This window comes from Artibeus jamaicensis, unplaced genomic scaffold (genome assembly GCF_021234435.1).
Source record: "Artibeus jamaicensis isolate MK-2021 breed Jamaican fruit bat unplaced genomic scaffold, CSHL_Jam_final contig_851, whole genome shotgun sequence".
Classification (NCBI taxonomy): domain Eukaryota; kingdom Metazoa; phylum Chordata; class Mammalia; order Chiroptera; family Phyllostomidae; genus Artibeus; species Artibeus jamaicensis.
This window is the reverse complement of record NW_026521986.1, coordinates 2,468,205-2,488,100: the sequence shown is the minus strand read 5'-3', so window position 1 is coordinate 2,488,100 and position 19,896 is coordinate 2,468,205. Positions and strand designations below refer to the sequence as shown.

At 42.6% G+C, this 19,896-nt stretch overlaps 1 protein-coding gene across 4 annotated transcripts in view; it reads left to right on the top strand.

Moving 5' to 3' along the window:
- RTN1 (reticulon 1) overlaps positions 1-19,896 on the top strand; it is a 325,732-nt gene that overhangs the window by 225,284 nt on the left and 80,552 nt on the right. For all 4 annotated transcript variants that reach the window (XM_053673284.1, XM_053673283.1, XM_037132432.2 and 1 more), the window contains one exon: positions 18,004-18,768. In XM_053673284.1, the coding sequence (XP_053529259.1) occupies positions 18,027-18,768 (742 nt within the window). In that variant the 5' untranslated portion in view covers positions 18,004-18,026. The remainder of the gene's footprint in view (positions 1-18,003; positions 18,769-19,896) is intronic.

Here is a 19,896-nt window from a genome sequence, read left to right as displayed (position 1 = left end):
ACATGATAAAGTACTGTCTTTAGTTTTTTCTTAATTAGATTTGATATGATATTGTTTTACCATAATGAGAAAGACTATTTTTCTAATGTAACTAACAAAGCATGATACTAGTTTATAGCTAATGAGATAGAAACCCACATGTCTCATAGATCTATGCTTCACTGTCTTTGGGGCTCTTATGTGAGAAGCTACTTAAAATAAAATACTTAAGGAAAGGATAATGCAATTAAAGCCTAATTTATGAACTACTTTAAGGTAAAGACTTATATCGTTAATTAACAAATTTACTACTACATTAATTTATAGCAAGCCATCTGAAACTCATTGCTCTAAGATTTTACCATAACATTATTCATTTGAGACCGAATACAGTATATGTTAGGCATAACCCGAACTTCATCCAAGGCAATGCAGTGACTGATGCACCAAAGAGCTCCATTATCCGGTCGGGCCATTCATTTGGAATTCATTCACAGGGATACCAGAGACATAGCCACAGAGATTCCTAAATAATACATCTTTTAATTCTTTCCTAAGCCCTAAATTTCCCATCCCCATAATGGCATAATCAGTCCTTTATTGACTAATAAGGGTATTACTATTGGGCTGCCCAAGTTCTTTCAGAACCTGACATGTTAAATAATGACGAACGAGGGCTGTGTTGAGATGCCAGTCTTGTTCATCTTGGGGATGAGTGTTTTTCACAGCCTAGGAGCTCCCTAGAGCAGAAAGGGGAGTAGCCAAAAAGAGGCACAGTCAGAATTTTGTGATTTAACACCACGTGAGCTAAGGAATCTGTCAATGGAAAAGATTTCCTCTTAGCGTACTTTTTTTTGTTTAAATTTTACAGAAGGGTAGGAAAGAATCAGGCTGTTTCGGAACTTGATCTAGAAAGATATAAACTGTTACGTTGACCTGTTTTTGTTTTTTTGGTAACACTCATGTTACCTGATAGAGTGCTGAGCACGCCGAAGGCAGTTAGATGTGCTGATTGAGAAATTAAACAAGGGAGCCAGCATAATTATAAGTGTATTTGTATATGAAAGTGACTGAGGAGTTGAAAAATTTATGAGGAATAACATAACTCATTCAGATTTAAAACTGTCCCGTATCTGCTTTGTAAGATGCAGAAACAACAGGTTGATTCACACAGTTTAGTTTTTAAAAGTCAGTTACATGATATAATAAACATTTTTTTAATGTTCGATAGACAAAACATCAGTTGACGGGCCAAAAATTCTGTTTTCCTGGCAATTGTCTGTGTCTATCGCCTCTAGATATAGAAAGTAATTTTGGTGCTGTTAATTGTCAAATATTTTGTTTGTTCAGCTTTTATGAATTATTTTAGTCTGTGTACTATCAAAAGTAATTACAAAAGGCAATAGCAATAAATAATGAATAGTATGCTCAAGTCTAAAACAAAATGGTACTTTGACAATTTACATGTAGACATTCCTTCTCACTGTTTTTTATTGTCCCATAGTTTTAAAAAGAACAGTGTCAAATGACATGAGTTTACACATGAGTAATTCTTCTGAGAATACCTTGTCATATCCACAGGGAGCATAGTTGGAATTGCAGTATAAGCCTTTCTTTCATTTATGTCAAGGATAATTGAACATGAAGCTCTTCAGTGAAGATTGTACCATATGGGAGAAGTCACCCCCTTCCATTGTTTATTTGAAATTTATGGTGAGAATATTCAAGTAAAAGAATAATCTTGATGACCTCCAGCAGCAGTTCGGCATTTTATTATGAAGTATTTTCATGGCTGAAAGTACAGCATTCTGTTGTTTAATGCGCCTTGTGTACTGCCATGTGTATGCGGTATGTGGGCGTTTAATAAATACTATTTGATGATAAGACCCAATTTAGGCATGACATTTGATGAATGCTTATGATTCACATACCTCCACGGTGCTCACAGATGCACTTGGGTTTTAATTTCGTAGAAGTTCAAGAGCCACCGTAGCACATTAAAAAACCATGCCCGTACTTCTTGCGTACAGTCCAGACTGATGGATTTACCAGCAGCAGCTCCTGAGTTTCAGCTAACCTGTTTGCTGAGAAGCCTGCTGGAGACCCCTGCCGAGGCCTGGGGTTTTGATGGGTTTCTGGGCTGTCGGTGGCTCCCTGCTTCTACCCAGACATCATGCAAATACGAAACCAGAATATCAGTTGGGGAATGAGCATGTAAATGGGTCATCACAAATTCATCAGAGTTATTAGAGAAATAATTTAACATCCAGATCCTGTCGGTGATGGGTGAGTTGGATATCAGCAAAGTTCGTGCCATTACAAAATTCTTAAAACAGTCAAGGCTGGCAAGCCCTCTGGGAAATAAGCCCAGTTTGAAAATCTAAGTATTTGCATTTTTGAACACCTATGGATGACTTAATCACTATAACTCCATGAATGTCTGGTTTATGAAAATAAAGATACATATACATGCATTTACATAAAGCTTGACTGTAACATGAAGGTTCACAATGATAAATTCTGGTAAAGAACCATTGAAATGAGTGGAGTTCTGAGAATACTGAAATGGTCCTAACACAAACCTGATTGATTCTGTTCCAGAGCCCAGCCTAAGGAGGCAATCATGTGTTAACCGTCGAAATCCCAAGTTCTGTCTTGTCTTGGGCTTTTGGTTTGTTTATTTGAGACCACGTTTATGGACTAGCTCGTGGGAAGGGCAACCAGCTGCTTCTTTAAGGCCGTGATCCAGAAACAGCACATGTCTCTTCCATGCACATCCTGGTCCTGTGTCCACACAGAGGGGGAGGTTGGGGAGTTTATGTAGTCTTTAGCTAGGTGGCTGAAATTCCTTGGTCAGTTGGGAGTGCAGTGTCTACTGCTCAAGGAAAGAAGGAAAGACAGACACGGGGTGTGGGCACAGCAGTCTCTGCCACTTATGTATAGCTGTTTGTTCTTCGTTTGCTCCTGCCTTCCAGTTGTTCATATGGCAAATAATATAATAATCATAAGTAATATAAGAATAAATTCTGCTTGATGTGCTCACAACTGTAAACTTACTTTTGCCCACCCCGGTATATCTGTTTCATTCACTGTTATGTCCCCAGAAACTGGGATAAAATGCCGAGCACACAGTAGGCCTTAGGTGAATGAAGTTAAATAAACACAGAACAATATTATGTTTATTGTATCATTATTAGATTTGATTTGTTTTCATAATTCTCATGCTCTTACCAAGACCCCACTGTAGAATTTCCACGTATTTATTGATTGGCATGATTGGGACTTTAAGCCATTGATTGAGACCTAGCGTGGTGGCTGGCAGGCACATAGCAAGTATGCACATTTTAAATTTCCTTCCATGTCTTTTAGTCAGGAAGAAAACATGCATGTATGGACTGTAAAACTATGTTAAGAAATAATATTGAAATCATTAATCTTGCCTTTCACAGAAGAAATCTCAAATATTAAAAAATTCTCTTTAAAGGGGTTCGTTAAAAAAAAATCAACCTCTGGAGACAACTAACAAACAGTAACCAGCAGCTAAAAGGCAACTGGACAGCGTTGCTTTAAACCTCGGTTGCTTCTCAGACTACAAGGGAATCTGCCTTTACCAACTTCCAGGCAACAAAAAATAGTCTGTTGAATAACACACATGAGTTTGGAGCAAAAATAACAAAAACAAAGCTCAGATGGCAGGCCCGGTTCTATACACTTGGGAAAGGAAGGACTCGATTCTCTGATTTCGTTCCAGCTGCTGCTCTTTTCAAAAAGCATTTATTTCAAAACCCCTCATGTTGTGGGCCAGATTTAATTCCAGCTCATTGTTAACCACATTTAAAAAAAACAACAATACTTAGGTGGAATTGACTTTCGTTTGTAGCTCAGCCTGTGATTTTAGTCCTTAACTAAAACAAAGTTTCATTCTTAGGCATCAGGGCTTCCAGCATCAAATGTAGGGGTTAATGTCTACAGATTATTTTTAGAAGTTTTTTAAAAACCATGAAAATTTAATGCTCATATTGAATTATTGACATAGTACTTTGTTGCCGGTTCCTTTTCCAGGACACATTTGGTTTCGGCATCTGCTCTCCTTTTATGAAATCTCGCGGAACAAAGAAATGCAGTATCTACTGCAAACTCTCATTTATTTATAGTTTCACCTGGACCATTTTACTTGTTCACTTAGTAGCTTGTTTAGGGAGTCTGTTTTTGTCCTCAAACATGTTAGATCCACTTCAGACTACTCAAAAAGGGTAAGGTGGTGTGCAAGGTTTAGGTGGAATAAGATAGAAATTCAAATAACTATCTGAATTTATTTGACTGAACACCAAAGCACCAACCCTGTGTCTTTGGAAATTCTTGACCTACTCTGTAGCCTACATGAGTCTTTCACATCCTTCAAGACTGAGCCCGAATCCCTTCAGTGGTGTGCAGCTGCCCTGACCAGGCTCTGCTGTAGTGAAAGGACGTCCTTTTGGATCCGAGAGATCTTCTTTTCAGAACCTGGAGCTGGTTTATCGGTAGTCCTGCGGGTGGACGGGTGTTCCCTGTCTTTCCACAGCAGCTGCAGGAACCGCTCTTTTTGTCAGCCTCTGTGTTGTTGAGTCCCGCCCTTCCCTTGCTGTGTTTTCCACTAATATTTCCAGTTCGACGTACCAGTGGGACAGAAAGAAGAGCATTTTACTAGGCCATTTTCATATGGCTGTGTAATAAGTACAAGACATTTTAAATTATTTACATTTCTGAACCTCAGTGGTCTCATCAAGAAGTCATATACATCGTGGATATTCATTGCAGTATTGTTTAAAAAAACAAAAGATGACAACATAAATGTCCAGCAGAAGGGAAATGCTTAAATGAATTTTGGAATATTCATTTTATAGAATATTGACTTTTAATAATGTAAGGTAGATCTTTATATACCTAAATGGAAGTATAACCTTTGTAGAACAGAGTATACATATATAACTATATACAGTATATACATATATACACATACAAGTATGTCCATATGTATACATAGTACATATAAATGTATATATACACAGATATATATGTAGATCTATCTATAGAGTATATATGGCCCTGGTATGGGATAGATGTGTGTATATATCTGGTATTATATATATTCTATCCGGTATAGTATATATAGATATGTATATTTATCTGGTACAGTATAGATAAATATATGTAATGATCATATTTGAATAGAAAATAATAAAATGTCTGCAGCTCCCCAAATAGTATCTGTTGTTATATCTGAGAAATGACAGGCAGGGGCAGGCATAGCGACTCTTCTTTTTATACATATATTTCAGCGTTTTAAAATGTTTTAATAGTGACTATGTATTATTATTTTCATAATTTAAGAAGATCACACACTCATTTGACGTGACCTTCAAACCTGTACGCTGCCATCGTGGAAGGAAGTGTCACTGAACCTGTGGTTCAAGTCACTTCGTGCTCTGAAATAGTCACCAGACGCTTGCTTCCTACCACCTCTGTAGAGCCCCCCCCCCCCCCCCCCCCCCCGGCTCCAGGGTCCCCGCCACCCCTTCTGGCCTGAGCACCCTCTGCCCTTCACACTCTCCTGTTGGAGCCAGGATCTTCTACTTGTTACCAAGCCTTCACCATTGCTGTTATTTTTGTCCCTGAACTAATTTCCTACTGCTCCTCTCTAAAATCATATGTGTTTGCAAAGCCCCAGTGCACGTCTCTCTTTCCCCATAATAGCAACCCCCTCCAAATCCCTGAGAACGCAATGGATTTTTGTAAAAACACAATGCACTGATCGTCATGTAGGTAGGTTACACTAGAAAAATGCAATATTGTCATCACCCCTTATAATGTGCAGTTGGTTGAAATTTTGCACTGATGTCAGAAATTATGCACGTTTTAAATTTATTGCTTATTATTTATTGTCCTCCTTCTTCCTGGGGATAAAAGGAGAGTGGGAAGAAATCGTGATGTAGTTTCCTGACTAAGCACTCAGAGCCACTTGGATCAATACTTCCAAACTCTGGCACATCAACAGCTGAGTTATTTTTCTCCTCTAAACACAGTTTACCTTGGCCCCTAGATCAGATAGCTCAGAGGAGCAAAATGAGTGCTGTTGTTGATTAAGGACATTAATCTTCCTTGTCACTTTCCTTGATTAGTATGGCTACCTCTGAGGTCCATTTTCTTTATTCCAAGCACAATAAATTTTCCTACATGTACGGTATTTTGATCTCAGTGGCGTGGGTGTGTATGTACAAGTCAAAGGGTTTTGCCTTTGATCTAACCAACCAAGTGATGTGTTCTGAATTCTAATTTTTTGCAGATTTGTTCCAAAATGTCATTTACTTGTTTCTATTCTTACAGCCTGTGTTCCAGCATGAGATTGTGTGTGAAATCAGGAATGCTCAAGCCCAAACTTGGATTTCAAATACCCCGTGACTGGCAGAATGTAGGGCTTGGATTTTGAAAACTCGGTGGGGAAAGCACACTGTACGAAGGCAAATGGTAACCATTGACAATTGCATTTCAAAACAAAAGCATTCTCTTTGCCCACGTGTCTCAAAAAGGTGCCCAGCCTGTGAGTGTTTGGAAATCCACTTTGATGCAATCTCAGGAAAACTTAAGTCCTAGAACACACACTCTCTTGCCACAACCAGTTCATTTTATATAAGAAATGAACGTTGATTAACTGTTCAATCTACTGGGTGCAGAGATGGTTTCTTTCTATGTCATTAGCTGTGCCATGACTTCAAATTCAGATCCGTCTAGCTTTGCTTCAAAAGACAGCCACAAACCAGTCAGTCTCCTTTAATCCTCACAGAAATTCTGAGAATAGTGCTAATAGATTGCTCTAAACCCAAATTTTGGGGGGTTCTGTTATGGTTTTGTTCCTCAGAGCAAGTTCCTTAACCTCTCTCAGCTTTAGTTCCTTTATCAATAGCATGGGTGTAGTTAAAACCTGCCTCAGACTATTTAAATTTGAAATGAAATAATCTATTGAACCATCTCATTTAGCACATGATAAGCATATAACTTAACTGTTAGCTGTGTGTTATCTTCTCTTGTAAGTGAGGAAGCTGGAGTTTCCTGAGAGTTTAATGACTGAAAGGTCAGTGACTCGGTGGGGCTGGAACTCCAGGTTCTCTGATGCCGTAGGTTTTCCTGTTGCAGAATGCCACCCTGTGAGGCACACCACACAACGTGCCACGCCACGTGCTCTGCACGGCACCGCTTGCCCTGTCGTGTCATGCCTTAGGGCTCTGCAGCTCACCACAGCACAGCATGCCATAGCAGGCTTCACACCACACCGTGTAACCTTTCTGACAGAATCACCCCTCAGTCATCCTCACGTGTCCTTCCTCACGTACCTCCCAAAGCGTATCACTTTATGTGGCATTGTTTTAGATCCCCGTGACTGATGATCAAGTCTCAACTCTGGCACAAAGCCCGGGTCTTTCAGCAGAGGCTGCACACCTCTGGCACAGGCTTGTCCACCGGAGGAAGGATCGCTTTCTTTCTGTCAAGACACAGTATGGGCTGGTGGCAGCTCTGCAGCGGTCGTCCTGTGCTATGTGGCCCTAGAGTTTCCCTTATGAAACACATTCTAGTAAGAAATCCTAACTCTGGCTTCTGTTTCATCTTGTGGATATTTCCATGTTGAGGTAAATTACTGTGAAGGTTCTTTGCATCTGGCCGTAATGTCTTTCAAATTTGTAAAATACGTACCCCTTGCTGTGGCTAGAAAGTACATTTGGAATCAGGCATTTATTTAGGGAAAAAATCGATTATGTTCTCACCTGTTCAGTTGGCCACAAATGCAATGTGAGACAATAGTATGTGTCAGCAAGTACACGATTTTGTGAATAAAAATGGGAAGTTTAAGTCAAAGGAATAAAAATTTGGAGAGGAAAGAGTCTCCCTGTCCCTCACTTTCCTTATCAGCTAGTAATCCGGTCCAGGTCAGATTTTGAACGATGACAAACTAACCAGTATGACGAGTGTGGAAACACATTCGGTGAATCTTTTCATGAGTATTTTGCCTAACAAAACCTATGTGCCAGCAGGGGCGCTCAGCTGAGGGAAGTAGCGAGACATGAGGCGCAGTCCATTCTCTTGGGAGCTCGGAGTGCGAGGGGGAAAAAACAGAAACGTGTGAAAGTGAGAATGAGGGGGGTTCTGGCCTGAGCCACGGGCTGTAGAGGGGACGTGTCTGCCTTCAAATCTTAGAACACTCGTCACGTGCAAGAAGGAGATGGGGTTGGGGATTTCCGTCATGGTTTGTGCAACATTATCGCTATCATCCCACATTGTTTTTAAATAGTAATGCATGCATTTGGTTGAAAAGAAAAAATATTTTAAAAACACTACAAAAAGTCTCTTTTCTAATTTTTTACTCTATCCCACCCTACCCTGTGCTTAATAATTAGTTTATTGGGTATTCTACCAGTGCTTCTTTATTCACATGTGAACAAGTACAAATAATATCCTCATTGCCTTCCTTTTCTGGCACGAGAGCTAAAATGAGAGCTAGCATTCTATGTATCTGCTTCTGTATAGCTGTATATATATCTATAACACATGTTCTGCATCTTATTTATCCGCTAAACAATATTTATCTAGGAGTCTTTCCATGTCAGTACTGCATGGAGATGGTCCTCATTCTACTGTAGAATTACACAGTATTCTATGGTAGAAGTCCATCATTTGTTTAACCGAGCCCTGATAATGGACATTTGAGTTTATTTTAATTTTTGTTTTTTCAAACTATACTGAGATGAATAGCTTTGTTCACATTCATTTTGTAAGTGTACAGGTATACCTATACAATAATTTTTCTAAGTAGAATTGCAGTTTCAAAGTGTAAATGCACTGACAACTGCCCACCTTAAGGGTTATATCATACTCCACTTCTGCCAGACCCCTCTCAGTGTGGGGGAGACTGTTTCTCCCCAGCCTCATCAGAGAGTGTATTGCCAAACTTTTTTTAATGTTTCACAATCTGGTAATGGAGAAAAGTCATTTTAAGCTTGTTTCAATATGAATTTTTATATTCTGGGGTCATTTATATTGCTTTTTCTATGCATAGTGTTTATTTACTCTTCATTCATTTTCTAAAAAAATGAATGGAAGATCTTTTTCTTCTTGATTTCTAGGAACTCTTTATATATTAGGGAGATGAGCCCTTTATGTGTTGTTTTTTTAATAATTTGAGTTTCCAGTCATAAACTTTGAAGACAAGCATGGGACTAAAGGCTGGAAACAACAGTGAAGTGTGTTTAAGTTCAAACTTGAAAATGATAACGAGCCCTTGATATGTGTGATTCTCAGTGCTTTGATTTTACTGTCTTATTTAGTCTTCACAATAACCCCATGAGGTGATGATCATTATTAGCAGATGAAACTGAAGCACAAAGGTATTAGGAAATCTGCCCATGGTCACTCGACTAGTAAATGGTGGAGTCAGGATTCAAAGTCATGTATTTGACTCCACAGTCTAGGCTCTTAACTACAACACTTATTAGTAATTAGTTAGTAATTAGTAATTAGTATTACTAATTAGTAATTAGTAATTAGGTCAGTATTTCCACCAATGGAAATATTCAAACCAAGGTTGGGAGGTGGTCAATTCCGGGCCTTGTGGATGAGATCGTAGGATAAAAAGGGGACTGGATTAGACAACTTCAAAGAACCCTTCCAGTGCATCTGTATTTTCTTCTGAAAATGCTACGCCTGACAAGAAAGATGAATCAGGATATGACATATGACGGCTCTGTATGGGACCTCCCTGCTCCAATTATGATCCTCCAAGAGACCCTGCCACCCATCAGCATGACTGCCACAAGCAGCCAGGGGCGCCTGAACTTCCGGTTACAAACAGTGGTTTCATGGTGCATGTTCACAACACACTTGGTTACGGAGCCTACATTATTAGTATGGGAATGTCCTTCATATTGGTGCTTTGCACCCGGTGAATGTTCAGTAAACCTTTTTGATTGGATTAAAGGTTTGGGGGTACCACTGTAGGATTGGTGGTAAAGTACTTATTCTGAGAGCTCTTAATTTAAGTATGACTCAATCAGATGGAACATGGAGATACTCATCCAGTCAGTAGTTACTAAGCACAGACTATGTACAGAGCATAGTGCCAGAGACTCAGGGAGACGAAGAAGCAAAAACGGGGCTGTCCACCAGTGTAACAGAAAACAGATGACTGGGGACAAAGGCAGAAGACCCCACGAGCCGCAAACGAATGGCCGCAGCCCTTGGAGGGTGGAGAGGAGGGAGACAGCATTGAGGAGCGGGCTGTGGGGGGAGACTCCCTAGAGAAGGTGAGGCGTCACCAGAACCTTTGTATGGATTTGGGAGAAGTGAAAGACCTTTCATCTGAGGGGGAAGGCTTGAGTAAGAGCATAGAAGTTGGAAATCTCATGCCAGTGGGCTTGAACTCTGCGTTTCTTGAGCAGGCTCAGACATAAAATTATAAAGGTAGACCGGGACCTCATTGATGAGAGTCCTGAATTCCAAGCCAACAGATGGACAGAGATGGCCACTAAAGACTCTGGAATAGAGAAGTGACACGGTGCAGGTGGTGTTTTAGGGAAATGAGTATGACAGTCATGTGCAGGGTGGCACATGGGAGAGGCGAGGCTGAGAGCGGGAGAGCACAGGAAGCTGTCACGGTTATTTCAGCAGCAGATGGTAAGGGTCTAGCTGGGAAGAAAGGGGAAACATGCAAGTAGAAGAAATTGTGGGGCTTAGCTAGACAATTCTATGTAGGAGGAGGAAGCAAAAGAACCATTCAAGCACTAACAGAAATTTATAGTAAACATTTCTGTTCCTACTCACATACCTGGCACCGAGGAAGTGTGACCAAGAACAAATTATTTTTTTCCTTTGGAAATCAGAGAACAAAATTCTATCAACAAATGCAAGTGGGTTGGGGCAGCTTTTTCTTTCATTACAAAGTAATTCTTTGTGGGGCAGAGGTCACTTAGAGCTTTGTGCGGAGAGCATGGAGAGTAAACTGCGTCTAAATTAGGTGGGGGGCTTAGAGAGTGCAGGTGGTTGCGGAACTGGGGATGTACGAAAGCTGCCGGACTGCACACTTGGAGTGAATCTTAAGGTTTGTGAATTGTAAATCAACACAGGTGTTATTTTATAAAAGCAGTGAGACTCTCGGTCAAGTTTTAAGTCTCTTATCTTAAGATCTAAGTAAATTTTAAATAAATATTTACCTATAGCCTCCCTCCCCAAAGGATTGTCCCCCAAAGAAGGCCATAGAATCACATTTCCGCCCTTGGACAGCAGGCGGAAAGTATCTCACACATGCAGGCTCATCAGAACTGCTGCTCCTGCTCCATCGCGATGCTCTGCAGCATCCTTCTCCCCCGGGCACTGCCGAGGACGCTCAGGGAAGCATAGGCAGTGCTTTGCCTGCCAGGGCGTGTTTTTTCCTCTAACAGAATTTTCTGTTAAAGTGAAAACTCTGTACTGCAAGCCCTGGCTCTTCAGAAAGGAAAGAAAACCCCAAAACTTGATGAATCAGTTTTTATTAAACACAAATTTGGCAATCCCAAACAGCTAAATCTATCATTCTGGCCGGCAAGCTTTAAATAAGGCAGAGAATTGGAAAAAGACAGAGTAGTCACTCATGGTCTTAACCCCCCAAGCATGTCACCAGCGTTGGCTTAGAGTCTTTTGCTGGAGAATGCAGGCTCATTTTTTCCCTTTTTTACCCTATTAACTAATTGCATAGATAAAATTGTAAAAAACCAGTGTACCTGGGTTTCTCAGTACCCATTTGTCATGTCTATCCACAGGCCACTTAATTTCAGAAGGAGAATGTTTTCCAGGAGACGTAGAGGTTCCTGGAGTCTCCCTGGCATATCCATTTATTAGATGGCTCTGTTGTCAAGTGTGTCACAGCCTCCACACTGGGCGGCTGCTGATTTCCTAGCACCCAGAAGGATGAGTGGGAGTTTCGGGGAAGGAGCCGCGGAGCCTGACCTCTGGGCAGGCTGCTGCCATCTATCACACCGGCAGCCCAGGGGCAAGGGATTCTGGGAAAAGGGAATGCAGATGCACCTCCGGGTCTCGGGTTCTGGTCCTTAATTCTTCATTTTGCATGTGTATCTTTCTCTACACTCCCACCATCATTCCAGTTTTTTTTGAATTATGCCCCTTCTTTTAAAATATTTCTTAATGTAATGGGACCAGTGTCCCCTGTGCCTTAATTAATAGGTGCCTTAGTATTGGCTGTATTCCAACAATAATTGGTGTTTTTAGTTTGTTTTGCTTTTGTTTTTAATCCAGATACGTCTCTAATGGAGCTTATCTACCTCTGTGCTCAGCAAACCTTTCGGTATAATCCGTCTTCCTTTCTGGCATCCTCTATGCTTTCATTTCAGAGTAGTAAGAGGGGGTTATGGAGTTACAGGGGTGTCCTCCTAAAGCTCAGGCCCTTATCTTTACCCTGAGGGGTCAGAATGAGCTCCATCCTCAAGGGAGAAAGGCCATCCATGGGCACTGAACACTCTTGTTTCTTTATTGTCTGTTGTCTTGGTACATTCAGCTCTTCACACTCGAGGTTGTCATCCCCACAGTTGTGACAGGATCTGTGTCAGTAGTGTTATTAGAAAGGACTTAATAACCAACCACCTGCTCGTGGATCTCTGTAGACAGCACCCGCCTTGCACTGTGGGACGCTGGCATATAAGGCAGACCCCAGAGGGCAACTTGAGTGCAGATTGGCTGTATTCAATTCCTTCTGGCCCCAGCTAGCCTGACCGCATGTCCCTAGAGATGAAGTACCAGGCCAATAGACAGGTGGTAATGTGTTGCAAATGGTGAGTGTCCTCCTTTCAAAGTAGAGGTGAAAATAAAATGCACAGCTGTCATTTACTGAGTGTGTACTACATGCCAGGCACAGAGCTAAGTGCGCCCTTTCATTTTATCCTCATAACGGTCCAGTAAAGATGGGAACTATTATTGCCCCCATTTTAAAAATCAATAAACTGAGGCTCAGAGAGGCTAAGTTGCTCAGAGTCTCACCACTGATAGTAGTGGAGTCTGAATACAAACCTGAGCTGCCGGCTGCCAACTGAGTGAACTTGATTCTGAGGACGAGTTAGAATTAAGAACTAGAATTTTGGGATGGAAACTTTCCATGGGGAAAGTAAAGCCATATTCAGCAGATCATCTTTGCCATCTCATTCCATAGTATTTCAGAGAATTAAAGAAAACACCTGCCCTTTATGAGGTTCCTGAATTTGTCTAACTCACCATGATCAGCATTTCTGAACTAGAGCACTGGGGGCTACAGAAGGCCAATTGTTATCAGCACATGTAATTGAATGGCAATAATTTGAGCTTATTTTCATCGTTCTTCCATTTAGCTTTTGACTAGATCGTGACCAATGGATTCTTTAGTTTTTGTTGTAAGAACTTCCCTGAAAAGTTACTTGTAAAATGGAAATTTGAAAAATCAATCCCATTTTAAATGCATCCAGGGCACTGAATTTGTGGCGCCCTCCTGTCCAGGCACCTCCCGAGAGGGCCTCCATGGGCCCGCCCATTGTGTATCATCTTCCACAGGAATCGGACTTCTAGGGGGCCAAAGAAATAGCCAGGGAGAAAGGAGTCAGATGTTCCAAGGAATCCTGGGTTACATAAAGAAAGCAATAATTTCTGGTCTTGAGAAGGAAAGTGCTTTTATTCAGTGGATTTGTATTTAACAATGTAACAATATTGGTTCCTAGCCGGGGTAACTGGCTCATGCTGTCTTTCTCAGGTCCCGCATCTGCCAGCTCTGCAGGAAGAGCTGACGAGAATTAATTGGCTTTCCTGAGCCCGAGGCTCAGCTCGCTTCTCAGTTCCAACGATCCCACAGGAACCCGCACTCACATAATTGACTGTCTCGAAGGACTTTCTGTTTTCAGGAGTTCTAACTGATAGGCACCCTGTAATGTACGTACATTTTCAGATTCAGTAAGTCGGAACCTTGAGAATCTTTCAGGGTACTTGGCTCATTTTAAGAGGGACATGGCCACATTCAAAGTAGTTAGATTATTTGTTGCTTTTATGAGTGTTCTGACATGGTCCCATTTGAATGTGTGGTTTACATAAGTGACTTTGTTTCTCTTCCTTTCCATTTTGCGCTGGGCTCTCTGAATAAGACACAGGGGTAGGATAAGAATTTCAGAGGTGGAAATTCCTCCTCATTGCTGATTTTGTTTATGCAAGGGTGTCCAACCTTTAGGTATCTCTGGGCTCACTGAAAGAAGAGTTGTCTTGGGCCACACATTAAATACATTGCGACATGCAATCACAAAAATAATCTCATAATGTTTTAAGTAAATTTACGACTTTGTGTTGGACCAGGTTCACAGCCACATCCTGGGCTGCATGTGGCCTGTGCGCCGCAGGTTGGACAGCCCTGGTTTTATAGTCTCCTTTTTAGTGTAGATGTATTCTAGATTCTCCTCCCTTAATAGTTATTGTACAACTGGGAAGCTCCTATATGCTGTGGGACTACCTAGGGAAAATGATAGTGATTCAGTTTTACAAATAAGGAAGGAGTAAAGGATGCTGTGTCTGACTAAAGTGGCAGCCAATCAGTACAAAAACCACAGAAAGTTGGGAGGGAGTTTTCACCAAATGCTGGTTTCTGCCTGGACAGATGCTGGGCCCGTCTCTACTTGATTGTCCACGGGGGTCAGAGCTCTCTCATCCCTGAGATGCAGCTCTGTCCCTTTGTTAGTTAACTCGAATTCTAGACTGGTCTTTCACTTAATAGATTGAACACATTCTCTTTCTAACTTGTATCAAGTAGTCCTGGCTTGTTCTCAGTAGCTGCATAGGATAAGTCCACTGATTGATCCATTGGTTCATTCATTCATTCATTCATTTATTTTGTGTTGGGTGCCTACTGTACAATAAAGTGTGCAAGCCATGAGCATCAAGCTCCAGGAGCTGACAGGTCACTAGGAGATAACTTGGACATAGAGGAGTTGTATGTCACACGTGCCACATGAGCAGTATAATTATGTGCTGGAGGAAAGATGAGGGGGAACAATAGGAAGGGGTCAAGTCCTGGCAGGTGTAGTCAACAAATTCATCACAGAGGAGGAGCATTCAAAGCTGCTGTACTTGAATGGCTTGAGGTCGAAAGTCAGAGTTTTGGGGGTGGAGATTGGAAGAATATAGTGTTGGAGAAGTGATGGGGAGCGCATATTAACCAGAGTTGGAATCGGGGAGTGAAAGGGCTCAAAAAGCTGGTGGAGTGCGTGTGAGATGGTGAAGAGCAGCGGAGACAAAGTTGTGAGGCCAGATGGCAGTCAGGGTGTCTCAGATGCCAGGCTGCAGAGGTTAGGGATTATCCAGTGAAGCAGGGCAGAACCCTCGGCCAGCTGCCGAGTTGTGTTTAGTGCGATAACTGGTGTCCGGAGACCGTGCGCTGGAGGGCTCTGCACCGTGCCAGCTCTAGGTGCTAAGGAGCCCTGTGGTGGCCTCCGCAGTAGAAGCATCGAGTGAGAGTTGAATGATGATTATGCGTCACAGCCCTGACACTACCTGCTGTGCAGTTCCCAGGACAGCATTTTCTTCCCCACCCCCACACCTCCAGGCAATTTGTATCTGTGGGCAAACCCCTCCTTACTTTTCAGTGAACACTTATTAACAACTGGTAGTAGTTCCAGGTGATTGTGGTAGAGAATCCCAGGATGTCCATGTCTGTAATGAAGTGTCCAAGACTGATTTCCCTGCTCCAGTGAAGTCTGCAAGTAGGCTGAGCCCAACTAATGAAAGAAGCTTTAAAATTCTTTAGGATAAAGGTGTGTGTGCACACATGGGTTTAAGTTCATTAGCTTTTTCTTTGGTGGTGTATATATGGTAGGCAATAAGGCTCATCATTAATATTATTCCTTTTGCTATTGAGCTTTTTTGGGGGGGTCTATATTGAAAAGGGGCAGCCACATGCAAAAAAAGTACAATTAGAAGCTTTACTGAAATGTACAGGTTTGAACTGGTTACAAAATAGGCCACTTGCCGAGTGACATGAGTGTCATTAGCAGTTTAGGGGAATCTGCCAGCCTGTCTTCTCACACAATCCTGTTACATGTGCTTAATTCTAAAATTTATACTTTTCAGTTTCACAAATATTTATTGAGTGCCTACTATGTGCCAGGCCCTGTTCTAGGTGTTGAGCTATGTTAATGAACAGAATAGTCAAAGATTCCCACTTTCATGGAGCGTGCCTAGCAAAGGAAGATAGTCAACACATAAGAAATCAATCAATCAACTAATTGATTATTTGGTATATGAGGAGGAGACAAAGAGAAAAAGTAGGGAAGGGGGGGGAACAGGGTAGCCAGGGAGTGGGGAAGGCAGGGCAGGTTGCAGTTTTGGATAGAGTGGTGGTTGTCTTCCTTTCAAAGGTGAGCTTTGAGTCAAGAGCTGGCTGTGAGGGGGTCGGTGCACGGGAATCTGTGGGGAGAGAAGTGCCCGGAAAGAGAACAGCCAGGGAAGAGGCGCTGGGGCGGGGAAGTGCTAGAGTGGAGAACAGGCTTTGTGCTTTTTTCGTTTCCCTTAGACAAAGAGTGGCTTGTGCAACCAAGAAAAAAGCCAGGAAAATACAAAGGCTAAGTTTATTTGTCATGATGCTAGACTCAACATTGCTTTTTAAAAAAAGAACTTTGCAGAGTGATTTTAAGAAGGTGCAAAGGACGTGGGAGGAGGTTCCTGACACCTAGACTACTGGGGTTTGAATCCTGGCTCTGCCTGTGAACTCATAGATGAGTTATTTAGCCTCTCTGTTCCTCAGTTTCCTCATCTGGAAATTCAAGCTGATAATAGTAGCCATCTCCTCAGATTGCTTCGGTGATTAAATGAATCAGTATTACTAAAAAGTTTGGAACTAGGCCTGACACATGGCAAGCACCCAAATATTAACTATTACTATTGTGTTACTGCAACTATTACTTTGATGAGTTGGTGCCCTGTCTGGAATGTTCTTTGGGTGTGTCTTAGGGCTGTGTGTAATTGTGTGTATGTGTATGTGTGAGAGGAGTTTGTATGTTCAGAGTGTGGGGCTTGATTTATAAAACAGTTGTAAGAATTAGGTAAAATTCAACTGTTTAGCATTTAGTAATGCTCCAATAAACATTAGCTTTCTTTCTGACGACACTTTACAGCCAAGAAAAATAATGGAGGGTTTTCCTTTTCTGCCTATTAACGAATGTTTGGCTGGCCTGTGAGTGGAATGAAGACCAGGTGAAAACGCCCCATAGACTCAAACTTGGGCACTTGTTTTGTCCTTGGCACCACCAATAGAACTAATTCCCAGTAGGTCATTGTGAATATCACTGGAAGGCAAAGAATGGGCAGTAGATGAATGAATGGGAGTGAAACAAAATGAGGAGGAAACTGGATAAACAGGGAGGAGCATCATTAAAGTGATAATGCTTTGGGATGAGTCCACTGGGAAACTCTGAGTCCCTTTCTTTGAGGACCTTTAGAAAGAGAAGGGATGGCTTCCCTCCAGGCAGAGCAGGTGTCCCCGGGGAAAGGGCTGGACTAGAGGGTCTCCTGGGGCCTCTTCCAGCTCTAACAGGAGCCCCTCTTCCCAGTCCACTATCCAGTTGCTGCCCTTACAGGCCTGAATTAGCCTACATTTCCACCTCTGCGTAGAGAGTCATGAGGATTTTGACATGTAAAGAGGGCTTCTGTCAAATAATGTTAAGCAAGACCAAGTCATTGTGAACTGAGGTAGTAGATGTTGAAAATCAACTTTCTAGTCCTCTGGGATCCGTCCCTAACTTCTCTAGCCATGGCAGCTGTGTAAGCCCCTGGCGTTTGCTGCCAGGGACGCACCAGGGCTGTGGGCCATCGGGGAGACAAGGGGACTGAAGTGCCAGTGCTGAGAGGGAACTCTGTGGTCTGGAGGAGGGAGGATGCTGCCTTCCCAGGGCAGCAGTGAGGACTGCAGCCCGGCACCCACTCACTGTCTGCCCCTGTCTTGGTTCCTAGGCCTGGTAGATGTCTCCCGTGCCATGGATCGTCCCTTTTCAACGGCATCAGAAGATGGGGAAGGAACATGTTACACGTCTCTGATTTCCGACGTCTGTTACCCACCTCAGGAGGATTCTACATATTTCACTGGAATCCTTCAGAAGGAAAATGGCCACGTCACCACATCAGAGAGCCCCGAGGAGCTGAGTACCCCTGGACCCTCCTTAGCAGATGTGCCTGGGACAGAGCCTCATGGCTTATTTAGTTCCGATTCTGGAATAGAGATGACTCCCGCAGAGCCCACTGAAGTGAACAAGATCTTAGCAGACCCCCTGGACCAGATGAAAGCAGAAGCTTACAAATACATGGACATAACCGGGCCAGGAGAGGTGAACTCTCAGGAGCAACCTCACCCCAAGTTGGAAGAGAAAGACTTGGACTTTAAGAATATGGACACTGAAGTCTCAACCAAATCTGAAAAGGTCCATGAACCAGCTCCTGTGGAGGGAAAAATCCTCAAGGACCATTTATTTGAAGAATCAACCTTTGCTCCTTATATAGATGATCTCTCTGAAGAGCACCACAGGGCCTCTCTGGTCACTGCCCCCATCAAAATCACGCTGACTGAGACTGAGCCACCTGTTGAAACTGCCACCCAAGAGGAGAGCCCCGAGAAGCAAGGTATCTGTCTGAAACCGAGTCCTGACACAGTCCCCACTGTCACTGTCTCAGAGCCTGAAGATGACAGCCCAGGTTCCATCACTCCTCCATCTTCTGCAACAGGTAAGGGAACTGCCCTTCCCTGTCTTGGGGAAAGCCAGCACATGGAAATTTGAATGTTAAGGAATCAGGGTTTGCTTTTATGTTTCATCTCAACTCATTTAAGTAGCATATAGCTTTTGCAGTCTTGTGTCCATTGTGCAAAGGTTGAGATTTGGGGTATTCCTTAAAGTCCTGCCAGATTTGCTTTGTGTAAAGTTTTCTCTTCTACTGAGGGGTAGGAACGACACACTGGAAACACTAAAACCCTCACACGGGCCTACTGTTCGGAGCAGAGAGGGATGCACCACCTTCTAAGGTGGCTTTCCTCCCAGGCCTCCTGGAAGCACCTTGCCTGTTCTGAGACCAGCTGGGTCACCTTGGTCAGGACCTTTATCTTCCTGGCCAAGGAAGGAAGAGGTGGGCCTCAGAGACTCTCGGAAGGTCATGGGCAGTGAGAGGCCACTTAACAGAGGACTTCTGCTCCCAGCCTTCAGTCTCAGCACTGCCATTTTTGTCTTGTGTATTAGAAGATCTGCCTACAGTTTGATTTTTTAAACTAAATGATTTATTTGGGTAGAATTTTTAAAATTTTAAAATTCACTAAGTTGTGATTTTATTCAACTTGAATGTTCTACTACTCTGACTCTAGGCAGGGTGTTAAACCACACTCTCAGTACATCCTCTTATGTACAAAGGGAGCTCCTCTACCTGGTGGAAGGCCAGAGTGGTAGCGGGAGCTCCCCCGCCCCCTTTGTCCTGTGTGCATTTTGTCCTGTGTGCATCTCCATTCCATGTACATCTTTATTCCGTGTGCATCTCTATTCCATGTGCATCTCCATCCCATGTGCATCTCCGTCCCATGTGCATCTTTATTCCATGTGCATCTCCATTCCACATGCATTTCCATCCCTTGTACATCTCCATCCCACATGCGTCTCTATCTTGTGTGTATCTCCCATCCCATGTGCATCTCCATTCCATGTGCATCTCCATCCCATGTGCATCTCCATCCCATGTGCATCTCCATTCCATGTGCATCTTTATTCCATGTGCATCTCCATTCCATGTGCATCTCCATCCCATGTGCATCTCCGTCCCATGTGCATCTTTATTCCATGTGCATCTCCATCCCACATGCGTCTCTATCTT